At 30.5% G+C, this 26,552-nt stretch overlaps 1 protein-coding gene across 1 annotated transcript in view; it reads left to right on the forward strand.

The window, feature by feature from the left end:
* The window catches only part of Svil (Supervillin), a 55,892-nt gene that overhangs the window by 23,295 nt on the left and 6,045 nt on the right, over positions 1–26,552 (forward strand). The window contains exons 5-23 of the mRNA XM_076457189.1: positions 643–918; positions 1,934–2,057; positions 4,609–4,825; positions 5,644–5,739; positions 7,151–7,343; positions 7,600–7,757; positions 8,379–8,525; positions 8,848–8,984; positions 11,159–11,338; positions 11,648–11,767; positions 13,384–13,540; positions 15,831–15,991; positions 18,050–18,329; positions 20,092–20,243; positions 20,805–20,910; positions 21,604–21,815; positions 22,412–22,541; positions 25,608–25,763; positions 26,052–26,210. Coding sequence (XP_076313304.1) covers positions 643–918; positions 1,934–2,057; positions 4,609–4,825; positions 5,644–5,739; positions 7,151–7,343; positions 7,600–7,757; positions 8,379–8,525; positions 8,848–8,984; positions 11,159–11,338; positions 11,648–11,767; positions 13,384–13,540; positions 15,831–15,991; positions 18,050–18,329; positions 20,092–20,243; positions 20,805–20,910; positions 21,604–21,815; positions 22,412–22,541; positions 25,608–25,763; positions 26,052–26,210 — 3,161 coding nt within the window. The remainder of the gene's footprint in view (positions 1–642; positions 919–1,933; positions 2,058–4,608; positions 4,826–5,643; positions 5,740–7,150; positions 7,344–7,599; positions 7,758–8,378; positions 8,526–8,847; positions 8,985–11,158; positions 11,339–11,647; positions 11,768–13,383; positions 13,541–15,830; positions 15,992–18,049; positions 18,330–20,091; positions 20,244–20,804; positions 20,911–21,603; positions 21,816–22,411; positions 22,542–25,607; positions 25,764–26,051; positions 26,211–26,552) is intronic.

A 26,552-nucleotide genomic window follows, 5' to 3' on the forward strand; every position in this document is an offset into this window, starting at 1 on the left:
AATAGTGGGATTGACCGTCACATTATACACCCCACGGCTGGGAGGGCGAGCATGTTTAGCGCGACGCGGGCCCGAACCCGCGACCCTCGGATTACGAGTCGCACGCCTTACGCGCTAGGCCATGCCGGGCCCAATTGTGTCTGAATAGTCTATACATTAATATTATAATGATCACGCAATGTCCCTGATGAGGCTTCTCGGCGGAGCTGTTGGCGACTTCGGCTTTTCAGTCACAAAGGTTTAAGCTGTGGACCACTTAAGCCGCGGTTAAGCAGGTTGACCCCTTCCCCCAAATACCGCGGCTTAACGGCGCTCCACTGTAATTTATTTATAAAAGAGTAATTTTTTTTTCTGTTAAATGTTGTTTCAGTACATATTCATGGAAGGTTGAAATAAAAAATGTTTATGCAATTATTAACAAAAGTGTCAAAGAAATTAAAATACCTGCTTGTTTATTGTATTATTGTAGATCATATTTTCGTTTGTTAACTTGTGAAAGTTATTTCATTATTATGTATTTTCAAGAAAGTTTTATTTTTTCATAAATACACACTCGCAAGAGCTTTGATGACCCTTTTTATAGAATTCGTAATCGTGCTTAAAATTGTGTGGATTATATATCAACAAGCTTTGTTTTGACAGAAGAAGTATGCATGAAGTTCGAAGCCACGAGGTTTTGTCCTCTGCATCCTCTTCTTCTATGTATGCTATGGAAGCTCAGAAGTCTCTTGCTGCAGAACTACAACGAACATTTGCAATGCACAGCCAGCACCTGATTACATCTGAGTGCAGTGATGGAAGTGGTACAGATCAAGAACAACATAAGCTTTTTCTGCCAACAAGAAGCCGCACACAACCACTTACCCAGGACGAAAAGGATGGGGTGGAAGAGTTGGGTGGTGGAAGCATAGCTGAAAGGTAAGAAACTTGTTCACCAGTTTTCTCTTACTGAAAAACAAAGTAAAGAAAGGAAAAGATCAAACAACCTTAAGATCTTGGGGAGAGAGAGAGAGAAAGTACCTGGTAGAATTATTTGCTGCTTTGAGAGCATTATGGGATACAGATACCATAATTAAACCTCACCATGATATGGAGTGTGAACATACATTTATTCATAAGGTGTTAGTTAGTTTCTTTACATATTTGCAAGTTATAGCAGGATGTACCCACATTTGAATTACTGTAATTTTGTTCAAAAGGAGTTACACATACTAAGAAAAATACTTCAAGTATACCTTTTATCTGGCATGTCCAACAAGTTATTGAATGCTTTGGTAATGACTGTCTAACAATAATTGTTCTGAATAGATAAAGAAAAGCATAAAACATATTTGGCATATAGTTCTTGAAATACCATAATGTTTCTCTCTTGTTTCTTCAAGAAATATCTTGAGTGCAATTTATTTATTTCTTTTCTCATGTCAAGTTAAGCTTAGTTATAATAATGCATAGCAAGTTTAGAACTTCCTGCAATTATAGCCTAGCTTCAAAGGTTTTGTAGCAGTCCAAATAAAAACAGGCATTACTATACCAAGACGTCACATGTACATCATAGAAATATCTAAATAAAACCTTTTTAAATGCATTAAAGAAAATGGTTTGGAGGCAAGTTGCCAATTCAGCTGTACTAAACAAAAAAAAGTATGAATGTTTTATTTTCTATTCTGACTGGAAAGTAGGGAACTACTATTCTAATAAATGTATATTTCTTATAATTACCTTTTTTCAAGTTTTTCTTGCTTACTAAACTTGGTCACAACTTGAAAGCTATTGTTGTTGTTTTTTTTCCCATTCATCATTATTTTAAAGTTTCTGTAAAATTATAAAACTACAATCTAAATGTTAAAAGACATAAGCTATAGGATTTAAGTGCATGAAAAATGTATTATCCTGTACAAAATGAAAATAAGTATCGAGACACTATTCCTTAAAGGTTAGCAGCTTTAAAACGAAATGGTGAAGAAAACTGGAAGAAACGCCTGGAGAAGAACAAAACTGACAAACCAGAAGAAGAAATTCAAGTATTAGCATCAACTATAGTGAAAAAGAGAGAAGAGGTAATTCTACTGTGTGTTGCCATTGTTAGTAAACTGGGAACAAATTCATTTAAATACTGTTAAGTAAATGATGACACCTGGTGATAACTTATTTTATAGGTAAATAGATTAGTCTAAATTAGCTACGTTATTTAATGGATCAACTTTTAATTCTGATCTTTAGTAAATCAGACCTCAGATTTTGGCATTATAAGCCCTCAAACTTACCTCTGACCCAATGGAGAACCTTTTCGTTTTTCACTTTGAAAAGTTCTTAAAGGTTAATTGAAAGACACAAAGGTATTTTAAAATAATTTTGAAGTTTTTCTTCCAGTCTGAATAACCAACAGACTGTAGTATAATTTTGACTAAGTTTTGATCCATTATTTATTTTGCTTACTACCCTTGGGATAAACTAGTGTTTCTTGATCAATATGAGATTTGTAGATGAGGTGTCTCTAATATTAGAACTATTTAAAAGTTGCGATAATGCCTTTTAAGTCACTGAAAGATAGTCTAGATTATTCTTAAGTTTACTGTGATTTCACTGAGTCTTATTAATTAGTTTTTATGCACATGTGTTGTTTTAAATATACTTTTTGTAAAAAGTTTAAAATAATACTGTTTTCAGTTGTTACTTATGTGTGTCCTTCAGTGACAAATTAAAAGGATGTAACATATGTCTTGGCAGAAGGTTTTGAGGTGGATATTGAAATCTGTTTTTAATTATGTTTTAGCCAAATATCACAGAAATCACAATTAGAAAGATCTGATGATTTGATGACTGTTAAAAGACAAATTATTTCTTTATCACATTGATGAAAAAAAAAAACTATCCCTTTTAACACATCTCTAACGGGAAAAAAGATCTATTATGCAATAGATGAATGAAAAAAAACTTTATCCCTTTTAACACATCTCTAACAGGAAAAAAGATCTATTATGCAATAACTCATCAGCTATTATGTCTTTTTTTAACTATCTTATCTCTTGTTACTCATATTTTTTCTGATGTTGTGAATCATTAATAGGGAACAATTTTGTAAATTTAGAATAGGAGTTAAGAGGTGGTTTTTAAGAATTATTTAAATATGGTGGTTCTAAAGATGTATTAGCGTGTTCAGATGTCAAGAAAATGAATGGTATTCTTCATACAGCAATAATTCATAGTGGGTATGCCAGTGAGACCATGAAAAGCACAAAACTATGTCCTATATAGTTATTCTGGTGGAATCTATTAAGTCCAGGGATTGAAATGATGGTTCAGCATTTTGAAGTTTTAAGTAGCTTTGTAACACCCTCTGTCTGGGATGTCCAAAGTTATTTTCAATTGCTCTGAAGCTTTTGTTTTTGAGTATCAATGATTATATATAATTAAGCAATCTACTGTGAAATGTACTAAGTAGGTAGTATACAGTCTCAGTAATAGTCTTTATAGATAATAGAGGAAACTTGTTTTCAAATTAAAATTTGAGAATTTTCATTTCAGTGTTCCAAAAATTAGCATTGAACATTTACCATGATTGTTTGGAATGCAGTAGAAAATTGGCAAAAGAAAGGATGAAATTATACATTGCATCTATTTCAGATGAAGAACAATTGTGTTGTTTGAAATACATAACAATACTTAATCGAATAAATTACTTTTCTTTATTTGGCTAAGAGATCAGGAACTAAATGCAGTTACGGTCAATGTGTTTTTTATGCAGTGCCAAGAAATATATTTTTCTTCTACATGTCATTAGTACTTACAAACAAACCATATTATGCAGCACAGTTGTAGAGTCTTTATTCAGACTTGCTTAAAAAAAAAAAGAAATGAAATTAGAGTAAGTCTTTTGCCATTGCTACTGGTCTGCCTGAAGCAGAATGAATCTTGGTTATTGTTGAGTCCTGAACAATTCTCAAAGTTAACAGGTGTTCTATAATATGCAACTCATTTTAAGTTTTCTTATTGTCAAAAATCAAATGAACCACCTAACAGCATGATGCAGCCATGTTCAATGTTGAACAGCTTTGATTAGTTGTTTCTCATGTCAACTCAAGTATTCAAGCCATTTGTTGATATTAATGGTTGCCACATTGAGCACCTGGTGACCACTGATACAAGTCTCCCATTGTCTTCTTAGTATATTCTCAAATATTTATTGCTATATGATCAATAGTATCCATTTTATTGATGTTCAAAATTTTTCAGAAGCTCCATGAAAACAGTGTTATTTCAAAAACAAAATTTAAATATTTATTAAACTAGATTATCTGATCATAAGACTAGAATATTTTGCTGAAGAAAAACGTCTTATATTGAAGTTTTTGTCATAAGTATATGTCTTAAAATTTTTGTTGTATTGTTTTTGCACTATTTCATTAACACTTTGATTGATTGTTGTTTCTGAAAGCCACTAGGGCAGTGTACCAAAATTTGAATACCTTGTTATGTAAAAGTATTATTTGCTTGTGTCTTTAAATGATTTATTTTTTACTTATATCTGTATTTTGATGAAGAGATTATAACTATATCTAGCAAATTGGTCAATGTAATCTTAATTGCAACTTTTAAAATATTATACAGAAATCCCTTGAGCCACGGCCAAGAAGTTTAGTTGAAAACAGAAAGCTGCTTCTAGAAGAATCTGGAACAGAGTGGCGTCAAAGAGTTGAAGAAAAAGATGCTTCTAAATTTACTGTTGCTGGAAAAATGGGGAAACAGTCATTACAACCTGAAAAAAGTCCTTTAGCAGACAGAAAGAAACGAACTCCAAAGCCTGTTAAGTTTAGGAGCAAAACTAGTAAGAATTGTATCCTAACTCTAGAGATCATGAGTGGTATTTTGTGATAACTATTTTCAAGCAAGCTTACTTAAATAACTAAAACTTAGACATAAATACTCAAAAGCATAATAGCACATTTTATGACAGTGTCTTATAACAGATGTTCAAATACACAATTTTGGTACATCTAGTTTGACCTGTGATTTGATTTCTAACTTCAAATATAAACTGTTAAGCATGTGCTATGATAAGCCATGCTTGTTACTGTTTCTAACTTTGGTAATAAATAGTGAAATGTTGTAATTCTAAGAAACCATGAGTGAAAGCAAAGTATGTTATATCAACCACATTACAACAGCCATATCAAGTGCTAAAGAAGCCTGATACCAGTGCTTATCAGTCTATCTGGGGTATGACAGACATAGTATTGATGATTAAAAAGTAATAAACGTAAATGTTCTGATACAAATATTGCTGAAACTATGTTCTGGGTATTGTTTTTCATTTTTAAACTTAAAAGAAAATAATAAAATATTAATAATAATAAAAATATTGCATATACAATGATGATTCTTAAAGAAGTACACCTGTTAGTTTATAAGCATAATAGAAATGTATTGGAGAGCCTTTAGAATCACAGCTAGTGGCTTATCTCTAAATTGAAGAACAGTATAACGTGATATTAAACTAGCTTGTATGCTTGGGCTGTGTATCATGAAATTAATTCTTATTCATCTAACCACTTTCTTTTTAATATGTGTTGAGTTTCATAAAGAATTCAACTTATGCAAAAACCCATGATGCTCATGTTTTTTTTTTTTGGTGTTTTTTCCTAGCAAATATTGGGGAGGTCAGAGAAAACTCCACTCAGTTTCTTTCAGTATCACCTGTTCCTATAACAAAAAGCAAGTCTATGCCTGATGCTATAGGAAGTAAGTATATCTTTAATTGCCTGAAGTAACAAAGATAATATATAAGATTTGTTATTTATATTGGAAAGATGTGAAAATGTATACATTACAAACAAATTAAATAATTAAAATAAACATACACAAACAATTATAGTGCTAAATTTGAAGTAAGTTGTACCCATCATGTAAAGCAATTGGTATAGTTTATTAGTTCTGTCAGTAATGGTGTATATAAAATTTAGAGAAATATAACTTAATGTGATTTTAGTTGTAAAAGTGTGTATAACATTAGTTAATGTTTATATGTGAATTGTAAGGAGTTGAAAGATACTAGAATTTACAGTGTTTTCTTGTATCAGAGTTGCTACATTTTTAATTCCAAAGGGAATTATATTTCTTGAATAGAAATATTAAAGCAAATACCAAAGTTAGTCAGTTACCTGGTAATAACAACTGATACCTTAAAAAAACATTATTACAGTACTAATGTCCAAAACTGTCAAGAATTAAAACATACTACATTTACTAATATTAACTTCTAATGAAGACAAGCTACTTACATAGATCAGAACTAAAAATAAACCTAGTAATGAATATAACTAACTAAATATATTGTTGTTATAAAAATTACAATGCATTGTTTTATCAGTTAGCTACACTCACTGTAAGTAATATCTTCAGCTGTAATACCCATAATATTTCACAGGGTTTAGCCAGCTTAGAAAAGTTAAACTAAGCAAACAATGCAAAATAATTGTTATAGTAAAAAATATTTAAAATATGTATATTTATCATTTTAACCAATAATGTTCAAAAAAGTAACATTAAAGTAAATTAGAACATAACTTATAGAAAGCATAAACACTGATGATTTTGTCTCATGCACTATTGTAGATATATGTTCCTTGAAGAACTTGATGTCAGTATAAGTGTGGCTTAATATAATCATCCCTGAAAGTGAATTTTGATTAATGAAAGCCCTTGTAACTTTAAGAGCAGCTTGACATTTAAGATATTTTACTATACCATGTTAGTCTTTAAGCTCCATAAAATCAAGTAGTTGTTTGGTACAGATAATAAAGCAGAAAATTAATGCCTATGAAAATAAAAATAATAATAAATGAATAACATTGTCAGAGTATATTATCCAAGACTGTCAGCTCAAGATTATTCAAATCCAAATTACTTTAAATAAATCTAAGCTGTCAAAAAATCATGTACTGTTGTGTCACTTTTAATTTACTGCAACATTTAAGAGCTTTCCCCACCAGGACCCTGCATGAATATTTTTGTTATTCTTTTTTAACCCCTTGATACTCAGCAAATATGTTCTAAAGATCATAACAACACTTTACATTAGGATTGGTCTGGATGAACAAGTAAAGATATATTTTGTATTACAAAAACTGAATAGGAGTTTTGTTTCTTGTAGAAGATGAATCAAGTAGCAGAAGCTCTGAGGATGAGGAAGAAGTGCCAGTCAGGGTTTTAGTGCCAAAAGCAGACAATGAAACATTCAGCTCATTCTTTGAGTCATTGTCAGCACAGAAAGCCGTAGAGGAGAAAATAGAAATCAAGGATGAGGACTTTAAATGTGTCATTTCCCAGTCTGAATCTCATCACTTGTAAGAATTCATCTTTTTATCTGATAAATCTCCTTATCTGTGAATTATCATAACTCTTCAATCATAAGATTCTTGTTTCAAGAACAACTGAAGAATTTTCTAAATTCAGTACATTTCAATTTATCATAGTATGAACACTTTAGTCTAACTATAATATATTTTCCTCTCATAATTTAAGTTATCACAATAGTTCTTGAACATCAACTTAATAATATAAGAGTAGTGAGTTAAATTATCTTCATTTTATTTTATTCAGATTAGCACAAAGGAAGTCAGTCAAGCTACATCATCGAAGGGTTGCTTCACGAAATCCTATTAAGGCACTTGCTTCTAGAACAGATTTACAGCATGAGTATACAGAAGTGAAAAGTGGTTATGCTGAGCAAGAAATGAAAAGGATAAAACTGGAACAAAGTGAGTATAGTGTGATAAAGATATTTCAACTGTCTCAGAAACAGGGTAGTGGAGAAAGGAATCTGATATAGACATATTAACTGTCTCAGAAACAGAAGTTGTAAGTAGTTTTATATATATCTTTAAAAAAATAAACTGAATATCATAAACATAGCTGAAAATCATCCATAAAACCAGATATCATGGAGGTTGTTGTTTATTAACAGTTATACCCATAACATCACGTAATAATAAAAATAAAGGTTTAATTATTGACTGCTGTTATTGTTGTCTAAAATCTTACCAAAGGACATAAAATATCTAAAATGTAAATAACAAAATATGAAACTTCATGTAGAGTAATTGTTTTGAATACAGATATGGACAGCTTACATTGCATATCTTAATACAGAGATGAGTGACTAGTGAAAACTTCAGCACTGAAAATAAAAATATTTTAAGAAGTGTAAATTTCACAAGACATATTTAACCTTGGGTGATGAAGAAAATAACAAGAAGTTCAAAATCCTCTTTTTCTTCTATATTAAAAAAAAAAAGCAGTGTTTTGTCTAAATATAAAATGTTATGTTCAGTGGTGCTAAAGTTTGTGAATTAAATAATAATCCTTTGTTTTTCACACAGTGGCTAAGACATCCAATAAAGCTTTGTCGGCACTAGCAGGACTGGCTAGTACAGAAGACTTTAAAGCTATAGCTCTGAAGAAGGGTGTTGTTGGTGAGGCAAGTCCCATTGTACCTCAGAAGGATGCCATGTTGGTGCAGATTAAAGGTTTGTGTAAAATTGAAGTTAATTCTCTTAGAAATAAATAGTGGAAGCTATCATGCCATGACAGCTAAATAATTTTTAATTTTTCCATTACCTACCTAAACAAATAACCTTTAGTTTGAATAATTATTTTAATTTTTATAATACACTTCATATTATAAATTTAGTGATTTACACTCTATTAGTATTGATACAAGTCTACTTTATCATCCATTTTAAAATGAACATCTTTATATTTGATTGGATATGTCAAGGTGTATTAATCAAAACATTACAACTTTTTACAGTTACTTAAAAAGTATTTTTGATAATTTCTTTACTACAGGGCGAAGACACGTTCAGACACGATTGGTCGAACCTAATGTTCGATCTCTTAACCATGGGGACTCCTTTGTTTTAATCACTCCTTCAAAAGTGTTTTTGTGGATTGGTGAATATAGCAATGTCATAGAAAAGGCCAAGGTGTGTATAGATTTCAGAACTACCTAATTAATATATTGGACATTTATTGTATTTATGATTTTGCAAACTCAGTATGTTTAGAGATAATTACAGCAGCCATTACCCCATTTGTTTGTGTTTGATTATATGCATATAGGAAGGATAGATAGGTCTTTAGCATATGAGAATCAAAGTAACAAAACAATAAAGGCACAAAGCACATGCAACTTGACACCAAAGTGAGTGTCATTATGTAATAATCTCCAATATAGATAATTATCCACAAACATCTTTACTTTTTGTGTAATAAAATTCAGTGTTTATGGACAGTGATTTAGAAGAAAAAACATTTGTGTAACAAAATATCCCGTCAGGCCACTGAAATTATTAATAATTTAAGTGAGTGTGTTAAATAGTTTTAAATAATATATTGTAAAATAACAGGGACACTTTTGGAAATAGTAATTTTTCTTCAAATTGAGAGTGGAATGTTAGGCATTTAATATTTTGAAAATAGAAGTTTTTTGTTTGTTTTTATATTAGTATAATATTTTAAATAGGTAAATATTGCTTCTTTCAATCTTTTTTATAAACATAATTCTGTAACAGTTTCTCTAATTTTTTTTAATACTGGATTTGTTTTTATATGAGGGCTGTTCAAAAAATACACGGACTGACGTCATGAAACAAAATGTACTTTATTTAGAAGTTACAGGTCTGGGACCCCTTCAAAGTACTCTCCTCCCCAATGCACACACTTATCCCAACGGTGTTTCCATTTGTTGAAACAGTCCTGGCACGCTTCTTTGTAATGTCCTCCAGCTCCTTCGTCGATTTGCCTTAATCTCGGAATCGCCTCAAATCTTTTTCCTTTCAAGGGTCTTTTGAGTTTGGGGAACAAGAAAAAATCGCAAGGAGCAAGGTCAGGTGAGTAGGGGGGGTGAGGAAGAACAGTGATCAAGTGTTTGACCAAAAACTCGCGAGTTCTGAGGCACAAATTTCGCAGCAACGCGGTGCACCTTCAATTTTTCGGTCAAAATCTCGTAACAAGATCCAACTGATATCCCACACTCTTCAGCAAGCTTCCTGACAGTCAGACGCCGATTTGCCGCACCAGGGTGTTGATTTTGTCAACGTGTGGGTCGCCAGTTGACGGGAAGGACGCCCAGGATGCTCATCATCTTCAATGGACTGTCGACCATCCTTAAAACGTTCATGCCACTTGAAACATGCCATACGCTTCATAGCAACATCACCGTAAGCTGTGTTAAGCATAGCAAAAGTTTCAGTCACAGATTTTCCAAGTTTAACACAAAATTTCACAGCAAATCGTTGCTCCTTCAGGTCATTCATTCTGAAATCTGCCAAACAAAAAAATCGCACTTCACTTAAAACCGCGTAGCTAATACACAAATGAAGATATCTGCAATCAGGAAATGGCATCGTAATCAGCTGATCTGTGCAAACCTAGCGACACCAAGCGGATTCCCTTGGAACCAACTGGAGCCACGCAATTCAAACAGTCCGAGTATTTTTTTAACAGACCTCGCATGTATTAAGATTCTTTTGACAACTTAAATCTTAAATTACTCATCTTGATACAGCTAATGATCTCTAGTGTTTTTAGAGAGGCATTGTTTTTAAAAGTCTTGTGCTCTCATAGTCATTCAAATGAGTGACAACTTGTGTTTCTAGTTCAGGAACATATTATACAATACAATGATCCTGACTGTATTACAAGATACAAAGGTGCATAACTTATATGACATGAGACTGCAAGACGTGTAGGTGATTAAGGCAGATTCTTGGGGTCAGGTAGAAACTTTCACTGCCTCTTGGGTTGTGCTTTTAATATTCCTTACTTAGACTACTACATCATCTTTCTCAGTTTCTTCTTTCCTTAAAAAGAAAGATGTATTTCCACACTCACATTTTTTTTTGTATTTTATGAATATGAATGTTTTTAGTATAAGACTGAACTTAATTGTTCTCAACATACTATAATACTTTCTTTAAAAAAACTGTCCACTATGAAAAGTAACCTTGATTTGTAAGCAACAATACACCAGTTGCTTCTCCATTAACAGATTCTTGTTTCTTTGTATGCTTAAATAAAATTATCCCATAGTCATATAAAATTAAAATAAAACTGTTATTATTCATCATAGAAGGAATTGTTTTTTTGTCAAAATCAGGGTGCTGAGGTAGCAGCAGTAATTCAGGCAAAAAAAGACCTGTGTTTCAAGGGAACTGATGATGTAATCACTTTAGATGAAGAAAAGAAGCCCAGTAGGAATCATTTGGATGTGTTCTTTAGACACCTGGGAACTTCTGACAAGAATTGTCGACCTCCTGGAAAACCAGAAGAGGATGAGGTTCTTTATAGATGTTAATTTTTTGTACTTTGTATAGTAAAATTTCTTTTGATGGAATTAAGTTGGTTCTAAAATATTGTATCCACATACTCTGTGTTAATCATTTGACAAAAATGTACATATATATATAATACCTGAGTTTTTATTATGTTATTTATAGGAAAGGTATGCAAATGGAACTTAGTACAGTTAGGGTTGATAGAATTGTAAATTGAATGAAGTAATATTTCTTGAGACTTAGTTTCCTAAATACATTTAAAATGTTTGCTTATATATAAAAATAAAAATTATGTATCTTTACTATTTCAGATATACGAAGCCGCCATTATTGACACTAATATGATCTACAAAGTAGAAGGTGACGAACTAGTTCCTTATGAAGAATACTGGGGAAACCTCCCTCGTATTGAGATGCTGAAACCAGATGAGGTATTCGTATAGCTCATATTTTAGACTAAACAATTTTCTTTTTAAGAGAGACAGCCAAAGAATGATATCATAACAACATTCTGAAGTTAGTTTTAGATGGTGATCTAAGTATAGAAAAATCAACATTCACTCACTAACAATTGAAAGATGATAGTTCATAGCAAAGTTCAAAGGATCATAGCAAGTTTCTGGGGTTCCTAGTTTCTTATGTCACCAGTTTGATGACAGGCTATTAATTATAATATTTATTATTGTTTCTTTATATAAAAAAATTATTGTTCTTCACTCTTAAAGGTTTAAAAACGTTGCTCTTTATTACCAGTTTGCAATAACATACAAATTAATATATATGAAACAATACAAATGGTGCAGTATGATAATAAAAACAAGAACATATTTAAAATTTTAGCAATACAAAAAAAATTGTGAAAAATCTCATAATTACAGCAGGAAGAGCTGAAAAGCAAAGAGTTTGTAGGTTGGGGTACTAATTTCAATCATTTATCCAAATTTATTAACATGCTGTATAACTTGCTTGTTTGTATTATGTAATGTCATTAATGTGATTATGGCTGATAATAAAACATTTGAATATTCAACAAGTTTCTCACCATTACCATGATGTTTGTAACTTTAGTCAAACTTCATATTCTACTGGTCCAACATGACCAGATGGTTAAGGCACCCGACTCATAATCTGAGGATAGTGGGTTCAAATCCCCGTCACACCAAACATGCTCGCCCTTTCAGCCATGGGGGCATTATAATGTGACGGTCAATCCAACTCTTCATTGGTAAAAGAGTAGCTCAAGAATTGGTGATGGGTGGTGATGACTAGCTGCCTTCTCTCTAGTCTTACGCATCTAAATTGCCTTCATTTAGCTTTGTGCAAAATTAAAAAACAAACAATTATATTCTACCTGGTGGAGTATAATGGAATAATTTATAGTGAAAAAAAAAAAAGACATTAAAAACTTAGCTGAAATAAGGCATAAACAACATATTTATTTTACCCTAAGGAAGAATTATTATTATTATTATTGAGGTCTAATTCAGAATAGTGAGCCAAAATATACTACAGATAAGTCCTTTTTATCTTTCTTCTTCTCCTTTCCACTAATAAACCTTGTTTGCACTAATGCAACAATTATCAGCAGTATTAGTGGCTTTCTACACCCATATTGTAAGGTATCTAACAAACATTCACTTCAACAAAATATTTTGTTTTCAGTGTCAATTGTACACTTTAATATGGTCTGAAGCAATGTCATATATGTTAGCTTTTATCAATTCTGTTTGCCATACATTTTTTTATTTTACAATAGCATAAAAAAGAGTAAATATTGGTCAAAAATTTAAGCTGATATTTTAACACAAATGAAAGCTATGAGATACTTCAAAAGTCCCAACAATACAACTTCATGTATAATACTTAGCAAGTTTTATTGATATTATGTTGATTATTTTGTATGTATTTTGTTTATGTGTAGTAAATGTATTGGTAATCTTTAATCAGGTTTTATTTGTTGATATTGTAAGTTAATGAATAAAATATATTATTTAAACAAAATAAATAATGTATAGTGATCTTGTTTTCTTGTTACTTTGTTTTTCAGATCCTAGTATTTGACTTTGGAAGTGAAATGTATGTCTGGCAGGGGAAAAAAGCTCCTTTTGAACAACGGAGTGTTTCTGTTAGATTGGCCAAAGAATTATGGGATCAAGGGTTCAATTATAGTGAATGTGATATCAATCCACTATACCCAGAACCTGGTATGTTTTTTTAATGTTTATATCAAAGATTTTGGGTGCTTCCATAAAGTTTTAATGGTACATCGCTTCAAATGAAAACTAGATATCAAGTCTGCCAAAGCTATGCGAGTTGATCACTAAAACTGGGTGATTAGTGAAATTTGCTAAACTGTTAATTATAAGCATTGTTAATCAGTGACCTTCAGCTAATAAGTACCTTCACGGGGGATAACTGAAAAAATTGTGTTCCGATACTTGTGGTGGGCAGAACATGTAGCCCATTGCGTAACTTTGTGCTTAAAACAGATATAAGGACAATATTTCAGTTGCATGGCTAGTTGGAATAATTGAAAACAGTAATAAATCAAAGAACTTATTTTTATTAATTATTTTTGTTATGTTAATTGATCAAAATTTTAATTACTGAGTAGTTGTAATTATCAAAACAAGTAATTAATTAGAAATCTAGAGGATTATTTTTGTGAGATTAATTGATTTAATTGTACTTTTAATCAACTGAATATTTTGCATGACACAAATGACTGTAATCAATATTAATAGATAATGAATTAAATGAGTTAATTGCCCAACTCTAAATAAAGTTACAGGCTTAGAGTTGCCCAATCTGTTTATACCTATTCCATTTATTTTCTAAGCTATTGTAGTTTAGAAGATAAATTTCAGAATAAGCTGTTATAAACTTTAAACCTTATCACATAATTACAGTGTAAACCATTGTGTTAAGGTCTATTCTTCATTCAGGAGAAAAGGCTTATACTTCACTGGTGTTAGGTTTACCAACTGTGTAAATTTTTGTTTTAAATAATTGAAAGTTATAATGAATGAACTTTACTAACTAATATAGGGATTTTGTTTATTGTTATATTGAAATACTTCTCTCTCTTTGTAATCCATAAAAAATTGCAAGGAGCAAAACATTTATTGTAGTACTGTTTTTGTTGTTTTTTTGCATTTTCTTTGGACTTTGGTGTGAGTTATTTTCTCTATTTGTAATTGTTTTAGAATGCTATCATAAAGCACTACTTTTGTTAAGTATAGCAGTATAGCTACAGTCATTTTTACCATTAAATAATCTGATAACTTCTTACATTTCTGGCTATCAAATACAAGGTATATGTAAGCTCTAATGAATTACTTCTCAGATCATGTACTTTTATGGAGTAAAATTGAGAGGTATAGAACAAGTAAACTTTTCAGACCACGTTAGAGTAGTAGAGTGAATAAAACTGAAGAGAAAGTAGAACTCTGTAACCAGACTAGCTGCTTTTGAAAAGTGACCAAAATAGAGTGATGACGAGGAAGTAAAAATCTTATGATGATATAATGTACTTTTGTAGTAAATATTAAGTGATATGAGAAAATTAAAATTCTTTAACCAGATCACATGCTTCTGTAAAACCAAGTAGAAGTAAATGATACAAGTATAATCTCATAATTAAATAAGATGCTTTTGAAGAGTAAATTATAGTGAGCGAAGATGAGCAAATGCAGTGTTCTAAACATTTAATACGTTACTCATATTCTGAGTTTTACAAATTTATATAATTCAACAGAATGATGCAAGCTAAACTTTCATAAGTGCTTTACAGGTTTTGTAGTTTGAATATTAATTAGTCATAATTCAAAAGGCAGGAAAACAACAAAACTTTAGTGAAATATATCTATATATATACCATTACCAAATACCATCCCTGCATTTCTCTGCCATGCCCCAATAGCACTTTGTAATCTAGCCTGGATCTCTGTTCAGCTCATTATTCTTCTCTACCCAGCCTTTCAGGTACTTTACCTTTTACTTGCTTGTGTGTGTATTCCCTTCAACCTTTGTGTTCAGTTCAATTAGATTCACTGCTAGTGACACAATGATCACTTCTGTTTTTAATCTGCTCAGCACTTTGTTTCATTTACACACCATTTATTTCACCTTCTCCTTTGTTTGATTCTGCTCCTAATACTTTATCATTTGTATAAATCAGTTTATTGTCCCTTTTCCATATCTAATGTGGTCCAGGGTGGTAACGAATATCAGTGGACTAAATGCAGACCCTCTCAGTATGGATCAACTTTCACTTCACATGCTTCATAGAGTCTAACACATATTCTTGTTATTGGTATCCCATACATAACTGTGGTAACATCTACCATTTGTTATGATAATCCATACCTTGTCAGTACTGGTTTGATAAATTTTCTATTTACATTTAAAGGATATTTTGTTAAGTATATAGTTAGCTAGATAAATTTAATGTTCATTAGAATCCTGTTTTTTATGTGTGTTTTTTTAATCCAGATGTAAAAGTGTTGATGAAAGGAAATCAGAGACCAAGTTGGGCACTCTTTACAAAAGTCAGTCAACACATGGAACCTGTGCTCTTTCGTGAGAAATTTTTTGACTGGCCTGATACATCTCGTTTAATTAAAGTCAAAGGGCAAGAAAGTGATGAAACAAAGGTATGTGATTAGCATATTTATTATTCATGTAAAAATTAATAATTTATTTACTTACAAAATCAGCAAGTAAAAATACTTTCTTTTATCTTAGTTTTAAGTTTCATTCGCATAACCTTTAAAACCTCCTAAATAAATATCAAAAGTTTTTTTTATTAAATAAAAGTATGACTTATAAGTTACTTGCTCTATGTTAACACTATAAGGGCTTGGTCTATTTGACCAGTCTTGTAACTACACAAAAAAGTACAAAATAGAGATAAATTAACCTTTTTTATTTTTATACTAAACAGGCATATATGCAGCTACTGTTTATATCTGTTTTAATATAATGTTATTGTTCTATTATTCTTTTAACTGTCTAACTAAACCTGTGTAACAAAGCTATATAGTATCTCATTATGGTAAACAAAATGTTGAATTATCCAGTGCATGAACAGCTTGTATGCATACCTTACTGATAAATTTATTTATTCATTTTTTTGCTTGTTAAAGTTGTTTTAAGTGCATATCCAAAATAAACAAAAATTATTTTACATATTACTGCCATTGTTATAAAAAAACAGGGTTATGTTAGGGGAAGAGAGCAATAATTTAAAGCTATTATAATTTCATTGGCTTTTTAACTAACTTATTGGTAGATTACAATAATTTCCTTATCTGGTAGGAGTGATGTTAACATTAACAACAAGGAACCTGTAGGTCAAATAATTCCAAATTTTTAGTGAAAATGGTATAACTTTATTCAGAAATCTTCTATTTTCGTTGTTTATAAATAGTCCTAACAGTAAATTTAAGAGAATTAGTGACATGTTTTGAAAAGCAGCATTGTAATAGAAGAGCTTGGCATTTGGGTTTGATTTATATCTAAAACAAAAAGATTGGAAGATAGAAGTTTCTTATTTGTACTATAAATGTAATTTATTTTAAACTCACATAAAGGTAGTAATATTTAAAATGGGAGTTCTGAGCAACCAAATGTCATGTGGTACAGAGAAGTTAAGTTTAAACATTATTCTTTGAAATTAAGAAATTGAAATATATAGCATTTAAAATAGATTTATTAAATATATTTTGATGTCAGGTTTTCACTTTGACCTACCTGTGTCAGGACAATTGAACAATGTAATGGAATAGATATTCCATAATATTATGTATGTAATAACTGGCAGGAATCAATAAATGTATGTACATTAATGGGTAGCTTGCAAAAATCACATAGATGATTATACTTTGAACACAAGGAGGGCATGGGTAGAGCTCTGATTCTGGAGTCGGTGTGCTAGATTCAGGTGTGTTTGATACCACAAAATATTCCATTTTAAGCTATGAGTGCATTACAGGAGAGGTAGTTGACCCCTTGTATGGCTGATTTGAAACTGCTGATTGGCTGCATTGCAACTGGTAATTCATTTTTCACTTTTGAAAGGAACATCATGTTACTGTTAAACACTAACTTAAAGGAGGTAATGATAACACTGTTTACACTAAATTTTTTTTTTTTTTTTGTGACTACTAATTATTATGATTATTCAATGACACTGTGCACCTCTTAGGAACACACAAAACAGATTTGAGTTTAAACTAATGTTAGTGATAAATTAGTTGTAGAATTATCTGAACTGAAGAATAAAACAAGAAAGATGAGCAGTTTGGTGGGTTGGTCACTTTCTTGTTTGAAATAATCTTTTTTAAAGTTAAACTCTTCTGTTTGCTGATATCTTTAGCATGCATATTTGTTTAATACTTGTTGAGTACTGTGGTAAGCCTTACATGTAGAATCTACTCATTATGATAATTTGGGCTATTTTAGGTAATGAAAGTATAGAAGGATTCAAGAATATTTTTATATTGGACTAGATTAACTGTAAATGTCAGTATTTTCCTATACTGTTACTATGAAAAGAAATACTTCAACTTTTAACATTGAATAGTTTTCATCTCAGCATTATTATTGTCTTGCAGATGCTCTTATAAATGTAATGCAGTGTGCTTTAACACTATTTAAATGTGGAAGTAAGTCACAGTAAATGTGTCTAAGTTTATTTAAATTGATCACAGCAGACAGAGGGTATGCCTGAACTGAAACCATGTGATGTCAAAAATATGCTTGAACAAGAGCGTATGGAGCCTGACCTCATTCTTGAAGGATCACATTTAGGGCGTGGTTTGGAATATCATGATGAGAAGGAGCGTAGGCACTTTGAAATAACAACCAATTGTGCCAAGGTGTGGCACATCCTCGAGTACAAACACAGTCAAATGCCTTTAGAAAGTTATGGACAATTTCATAGTGGAGACACTTATGTAGTAAGATGGCAATATACAGTGAAAAATACAGGTAGGTGTTTATTAGTGTAAACTTTAGGAAAGCTAAGTGATGATAGACTTTTATATAATATGTTGTGAAAATCCACATTGCAGTAGTAAGTAAAGTTCCAACAGGCTTGCTGTAAATTGAGCCTCTTCTGCATTGGTAATATGTAGCAGTATTCAAAATATTATATTTTGATAAGTGAACAGCTTATTGTGTTTCATATAAAAACAGTGGAAATTACTGTAGCTGCAATTTAAAATCCTTCTGTAAATTGAATATTAATTCAAGTAAAATACATTGGACAAGTTTCTGCTTCTTATCTGTTTCTGTGCATTTACTATTGTAATTTAATTCTCTCAAATAATTTTTTAAGGTTTTTTTTCTTGTGCATTGATTAATTAAATAAATATGGTTAAGTGTGGATAATGTTTATACAGAATTTTAATGATAAATAAGTTTAAACTTCTTGGAGATCATGTAAATAAATAAATTTAGAGAAGAGATATTATGGGTTGTAAATATTTTTATTATCAGCAGTTAAGTGAGATCTGCTGACATAGAGTTAATTGATTTGTATCAAATAAGACTAAATGCAATTCAGCTAAAAGTTTTAAGGTCATATATTCATTCTTTTTTAAAGACAGAATTTAAATGTGACTTAAGATTGTGTTTTTAAACTCGTAAACAATACTTAATTACCAGTTGAATTCTTGAAGTTAAACTTGAACATCTAGATTAAAACTAAATGATCTTGTCCATTTGTAAATACCAATTGAAAAACATGTTCTCTCTCAGCTGCAATTTCCAATAACTCTGATTAATGTTACAACTGCAATGTGTCCATGAAACAAATTCAACTGGAAGTACTAACTATAATCATAAATGAATATATGTTGAAGAAAACATGCCCAGACATCTCCTTTAATTCTGACAGATTTCATATTTATCAAAATTTGTTTACTAATAAGTAGCAAGTTTGTTTGCCACTAATAATCTTTAGCATTACTGCTTTTTTGAAACTGAAACCAAGTCTTATCTTATTACAACCTTGAGAACTAGTTGGCTGCTTAGCTAGCTTTACCAGTCACCAGTAGGCTCTCTTTTATCTTTAAATGAGGATCAGATTTGTGTCAATTTTAAAATTACTTGGTCAGATTTAGGGTAAGGTATAGGTAGTTTTGATATTGATATAAGTCATATTGTGAGTGGTTGAAGTAACATACTTTTCTGGTAGTATATGTGGACTCAGCAAGAACAGTGTGTAAGAAACAGGTTTTGTAGCACTTTATAACTTTTGTTTAAACTTTTTTTGTGAAATCATTTTTGCTACACTTTTCCATCAAATACATAAAAAATAATGAAGGAATAAACATTTTTATTTTATAATTTCACATGAAATTTGTCTTTTTAAATTCTGTAGACTGTTTGATTGCTTTCAGGTTCTGAGTTTACCCAGTATTGTTGAAAAGAATGAAATGCAAATTATTTTGTGATGTACATTGTATGTTCTAACTACAGTACTGTTATATCCTAGTTATTATTTTCCCTTATTTTAAGATAATGGAAAATAATTCCTCAATTAGGTTTATCATAAAAGGATGGACTGCATGTTTGATTTAGTATTTTTGGTACACTTTCAAAATATTTATGTAAAAGTAGCATTTAACTCTGTGGGTCTTATAGAACAGAATCAAATAAAAACATTCATTTCACTGACTTTATTAACAACTACAGTAAAAGAAAGCATATAATTTCCAGCATTTTAAAAACTGTTTGTTTTACGTAGGACGGGATCTGTCTGGGCAAGCATCTAAACATTCATCAGTGGGCAGGAAACGATGTGCTTACTTCTTTTGGCAGGGTCGCAGCTCCACTGTTACAGAAAAGGGGGCTTGTGCTCTAATGACTGTTGAATTAGATGAAGAACGAGGACCACATGTAAGATTCAGTGCATTCTATTCAAGGTTTTAAAAATGCACTTATTGTTTTTAGTTACATATTTATGAAGGATATTTTCTCAAAATGAGGGATTAATATTGTGTATAACCTCTTTAATCCTCAATATTACAATATCAGAAAGACTTGTACATTTTGTGTGCAAAAAAAAAACAATTCAGTCACCTCATATAAGTAGTGTGAAAAGTGTTAAGTCAAAATAGTCATTTCTTCAAACACATAACACTGAAATCAATAAGCATTCATTTTTTAATTTATTTAATAAAAGAAAGATATTGAAATTTAACACTTGTTGAAAATCAAGGCTCCATGTTCCGTCTCTTTTGTAGCTCGTGCATTTTTTTTTTATTGAATAGATTATTTCATTGGACATGCAAGTTTTATCCATTTTTAAATATCCCTTAAAAAGATGTTTTCACATTTGTGAAAACAAAAAAAAACATTTAAATGTTTCAGAGAAAGTTGTATGTTACTTTGAAGAATACAAAGAAGTTAAATATTTTTCAAAATGAGTGCTTACACTTCATCCAAAATTATATTTAGGTTCGAGTTGTAGAAGGTCAAGAACCACCATGTTTTCTCAATATATTTAATGGTGAAATGGTTGTGTACAAGGGTAAACGTGATGAAGATGACACCAATACCAAAAGTGAGTTTATTCTTTTCATCATTTACACAATAGATATAAAAAGAAATGGTTAATAATAAAGAATCACAAGTATGAGGAAATTATTCAACAGGTAGTGGCTGAATAATGCCATAAAAAATATTTTACAGTCTCAAAAAATAAATGGAATGAATCAAATTTACTTTTCACATACAAAAACATGCATAAAAACTATAATTTTGAAAGGATTTACTTATTGATTTGATTATAGCAATGCAGATTCACGATGTGTAATATAAATACTAACACCAGTATTTTCATCCATTTTTTTTATTGAACTAAGACATACATAATTTAGTCATTTGGAAATTTGAACGTACTGATTGTGTATTCCTTTCTTATATATGACACTGTTTGTAAGAATCATAGTTTTTTAACAACCTTTTTTTTCTGTAACCTCAGTTTTGATTTTCACTCCTGAATCTTTTATTAACCAGTTAAGTTTGTGTTTATTTATTAATGTTTGAGAATATTTGTAAAAAATAAGAACTACTATCAAATTTTCTTATCAATTAATTTTAAAGTTAACTTGAGAAATTTTTTCAGTGGTTACATTTTAGCTTCCTTTAATTAAAAGGAAACTTTTTGGGATTTTAATTCTATAAATATTGTAATAGAATTCTAATGTTATAGTAGTATATAGTAACTGTAATCCTTGTTTCATTTGTATACCAGGTTTATGGAGAATGTTTATGACTCGTGGATCATTTCCTTCTGAAGCTATATTAATGGAAATTTCTCGTGGTGTGCAGAGCCTACGAAGTCGGTCATCTTTTGTCTTAATTAACACTTCAAAAGGGTTTATATTTGTTTGGCATGGGGCTAAGTCCCCCAGAGATGTACAGAAGATTGTCATGTCTGCTGCAAATAAATTAAAAGACAGGCAAGTTCCATTTAATAATTTAGAAGTTTTGATACATTTCAGTTGGTAATATATTCACTGTGTATTAAGTTCTAAGATCTTAAAGGATGCATATAACAATATTTCATCCACTCTGTATTTGCCATATCAAATGCTAACAAGCCCTTTCACCCAGTATCAGGATAATAGGGTTGCTGTGGATATAAGATGCATTAGATTGCATGAATGATGACTATTATGGTGTGAACAACATTAAACTGGTGGAGTTAATTTGACTGTTGCCAAATATTGCCTTATTTTTTTTATATTGGTTTTCTAGACTTGCAATTATCTTTATACCTTATAGACTATTGGTTATTTTGGAGGTATTAATCTTATGGATTCTTGTTGTGCAGTAATCTAATAATATACTTAAAATACTGATGTTAAATATTATAATTGCATTTATTTCTTAAATCTAGCCAATTCATGAAAAAACATACTTAACAATTACAACACATGTTAGGTGAAAAGTCATTAACTTGTGTTAGGGATGAGGTTAAAGGAAAATGATGTACTGCATTTTGTCAGATTTGTTCACATGTTGTAACATTTGTTTACTTTTTTGTTAACTGTAGGCAGCCAAAAGAGATGATGTTTGATTCTGAGATAAATATTGAAATCAAAGAAATTCACGAAGGATCAGAGTCAAGGGACTTCTGGGAAGGATTAGGTGGGAAGAATCGGCACATGTACATGTCACTTTTGAAAAGTAAGTCTTAAATATTTTTTCGCTCTATAAAGTACAGAGTAAGGAGGCAAGTACAGTTAAAAACTCGGCTCTTATGTTTACTTGTATAACTATAGATATTATATGCACATATGTAATATGTATTATGGTCTCGGTCTAGTAGTTCATATTCTTAAAAGTTTGTTACTTGTATTCTTTTATTATTCTCCCACCTCTTGATGTAAAATGATTAAAGAAAGATTATTGAGGTAATTCTTTTAACTATTACTATTAACTATGTACAGTATAACAGTTTGTGTGTGTGTCTACTTACAACTGAAAAAACTGCTGCACCAGTTATTACTGAACCTGATCCATAATCCCTTGATTATATGGCAGGTTTCAGATCTGATCCCTATTTCTTACCCATGTATTCAACCTGTACATAGAATAGTGAGATGATTAAAAATGTCATTACATCAAGAGTAATTGTTTATTACAATAGTGGTAACACTTTTACAGTCTTCATGTTCTCTTCACCCAACAATCAACTTCATATAAAAGTAATGTTGACTATAATTCCAATTTTATGTATTCTATCTTCATAAAATGTGGCAAGTCCATTGCACACAAGAAATCACTTTTTACAAAAGTATTTGTATCCAAAATATGTCTGTACACCGGTGACATCAACCTGACTCTGACAACTCAGTACAAGACAATGTTTATATGTGAAGAATAGAAATACTTTGGTCGTCATACTTCTTGAAAGATTCATCTGCAAAGTGTCTGAAACCTGTTAACTATATATATGTAACATTTCTTTCAGTATTCCTATATATGTATTTTAGATTGTATTTTATCTATTCTAATACAAATGGTTGCAAAATTGACCATCTAGTGTTACATTAAATGTTGATAATTTTGATATTGAGTACATATCAAGTTGAATTGCACTTTTAAAAGGTATGCACACTTTGAACCCCATCCATGCACACAAACTGAAAAGAAGCAAAGTATCCAATTACAAATATTTTTATAAATAACTTGATGACAGTGAACAGTAATATAAAGAGTATATATTATAAGTGTATAGAAAGTTACAGGAGGAATATTTATCAGATGAAAGAGATGTATTAATAAAACTGGTTATCTTTTTAAACTGACCATCTATATTTCAGTCTTCTAAGTTTGATCGTAGTTTTAACTTTTTGATAAGATATTATTTATAAATGACTCTTTTTCATTGCATCTACATTCTGAGAATGAAAGACACACGAAAAGGTACTTTTTAGATAATTATATTTTTATATGTTAAACTCAACCTCAGAATTTGATTGCTGACCAAATGAAATTACCATTTTGCAATTTAAGCATATCAAAATAATTAAATACTGAATTAAGCTATTTCAGCATTTGTGGAAGTTACTTTGAATTTTGCAATTTGAACAAAATATCAAATCAGCAAAAAACAAAATAAAGAAATTTTTTCAGGTCTTTGTTTAAAATGATTTGAAAACAAATCAAGTTCAGAAACTGCAATATATACAAAGAGAATTTGTACAAACACTGAAATAACTTAATTTTGGTCTTTGATAATTTTAGTATGTTCAAATTATGAAACGGTCAAATTCTGAGACTGTGTAAAATATATATATACATCTTTAAATATGTTTAGGACATGTATTGTTTGTGTGATTTTTAACATTTTATTTGTGAAGGTGTAATCTTAATCTGGCATCCTTTTTTATTTATTTATAATCTTTTATTCAGGAAGTTAAAATTATATAAAAGATGGACTAGTTTTATTGAACCTTGGGAGAAAATTGGGTCATGATGGTGCTCTGTGAGGCTTTTGATGCTTTTTGTATACTAGTAGTGAACATTATTTCAGTTTTACAGCAATTAAATAATTCCTCAGATGGTTTTTGAACATTTACCTCATAAAATTCTTTTACACTTTGTGTATCAGATGCTATTCTGCTCATTCAGAGCAATCGTTTTTTTTTTTTTTATTTTCATTAGGAAATTTTATAGACAACAAAAGATACTACAATGGAAACTACAGTATTCCTCAACTTATACATGTTTTACATTTTCTTGAATTAAGAATGTATTCTTCAGTAAATGACTTATTTGGCCAAGTAATGGAGGATTATGTTTGTTTAAGACCTGTGTCATTATTTTGATAATTTCTTTATAGTGAAAATGAAAGATCTAACCTTTTTTAAGGATATCTTGTATGCTGTTAGTGATATTACTACTATTACTTATGAAGAGTGAAAGGAACAGTTTTTGGGTTTTCTCATTATAAAACATGCACATTGCACTACATTGGTTAAAAGAGTTATAATAAAAGAAAGGTGATGTTATGAACTAATGATGTTTTTATGTTGTAAAATTATGCAAAAACAGTTATTTATCAACATTGAATTTGTTTTACAGAAAGACAAACCAAAGATTGATTTTAAAAAAAATCACTTTCACTTTTATTTCAATCTATTACTTAATTCTGTGTCAGATATGAATACATTTGTGAGCTTCATGCAAGTTTGATAAGTACTTCCAGATTAAAAAGGAAAAAAAAAATCAATATAAGTGACCTCTCCCCTCCAAGTCAGATCCTCAGGAAGGTTAAAGTTCTTGTTAACTTTAATGTTGTGAAAGATCTACCACAATTGAAGTAAACTTAATATTTATTGTATCATCTTAAAATGTACACACTGAAGTGAGCTTCATAAAGTATTCGTTTGTGGTTCTATTCTCCATGGTAGATACACCATGTGGCTCAATATGGCTTTGCTTTAAAGAATGGATTTTAAAGCAAATTATAAATTTATATATATATTATTTCATGACATGCTCTAATTTTTCCATTTATTTCTATGTTGACAGTTTGTACCATATTTAGACTATAAGAATGATAATTTTGCATATAAGTTTTTAAAATGTTTTGGCATAGTTTGTCACATTATAAATGTTTTTAGTTGGTTTGGAAACTTGTTATACAAATTGGTCAAATATGGTTTATTTCAAAAATGTACATTTATTTTCATTGCTCAATCACTGACTTAAAAGATGAAAAAATTCCTATTGTCTTTCTAACAGGTCGTCTCACCTATAATTATACACCTCGTCTGTTCCACCTCACCAGTGTCTCAGGAACTTTCTCATCTACTGAAGTTCAGTGTACATATTATAGTACTAAGCATGTTTGTCCATATCCTTTCTTGCAGTCTGAGCTTTACAATGCAACTCAGCCAGGTGAGCTATGTTAAAAAAAGTTTTGTAATAACAATATAAATTTATAAATATACTTTCATTCTGTGGCCTGGAATATACATTATAATTTTTCTTTAATTTTTTATGGAAATTCACTAGAAACCCATAGTAGAGGTCCAGTTAAAACTTATCAGGCTTATTGTGTTTGTTATTTGCAAATAATAAACTGGATCTTGTTTGCCATTTTTTCATCAAAGTAAAAAATGTTGGTGATAAGGAAAAAAATTAGTTTCAAAAGAAAGAAGATATATATGTTTTATTCTTTTTCAGCTCTGTTTCTTTTTGACAATGAGCGTGAAATATTCCTGTGGCAAGGCTGGTGGCCAGAAGGAGATGAAGAGAGTGAAAATGTTGTCACAGGTTCAGCAGGACTGAGGTGGAACACTGAAAGAAGATGTGCCATGGAGACAGCACTACATTATTGCCTTGGTTAGTTTGTTGGTATTCTAGATGCATTTTTATAGAGGTTTGTTTTCAAAATCATCTATTTGTTGTGCCTTGGGTGTTAATTCCTATTTTGACCTATTTTAGCCATGCAAATTACAGTGAAACAAAATTTCTAAAAATACATTCCTAAAATGGAGCTATTTTGACTATGGATGAGAAGTTTCACTTGTACTATTCTTTTTACTCGCACATCTATCTTTAAAGCTAACATAGCCTGGTAATTAGGTGCTCCACTTGCAATCTGTAGGTCATGGTATAGAAACCCATTCCCCAAAAATGCTCACCCATTCAGCCATGAAGGAGTTATAATGTGATAAATAATCT

Source organism: Tachypleus tridentatus, chromosome 9, assembly GCF_004210375.1.
Source record: "Tachypleus tridentatus isolate NWPU-2018 chromosome 9, ASM421037v1, whole genome shotgun sequence".
Classification (NCBI taxonomy): Eukaryota; Metazoa; Arthropoda; class Merostomata; order Xiphosura; family Limulidae; genus Tachypleus; species Tachypleus tridentatus.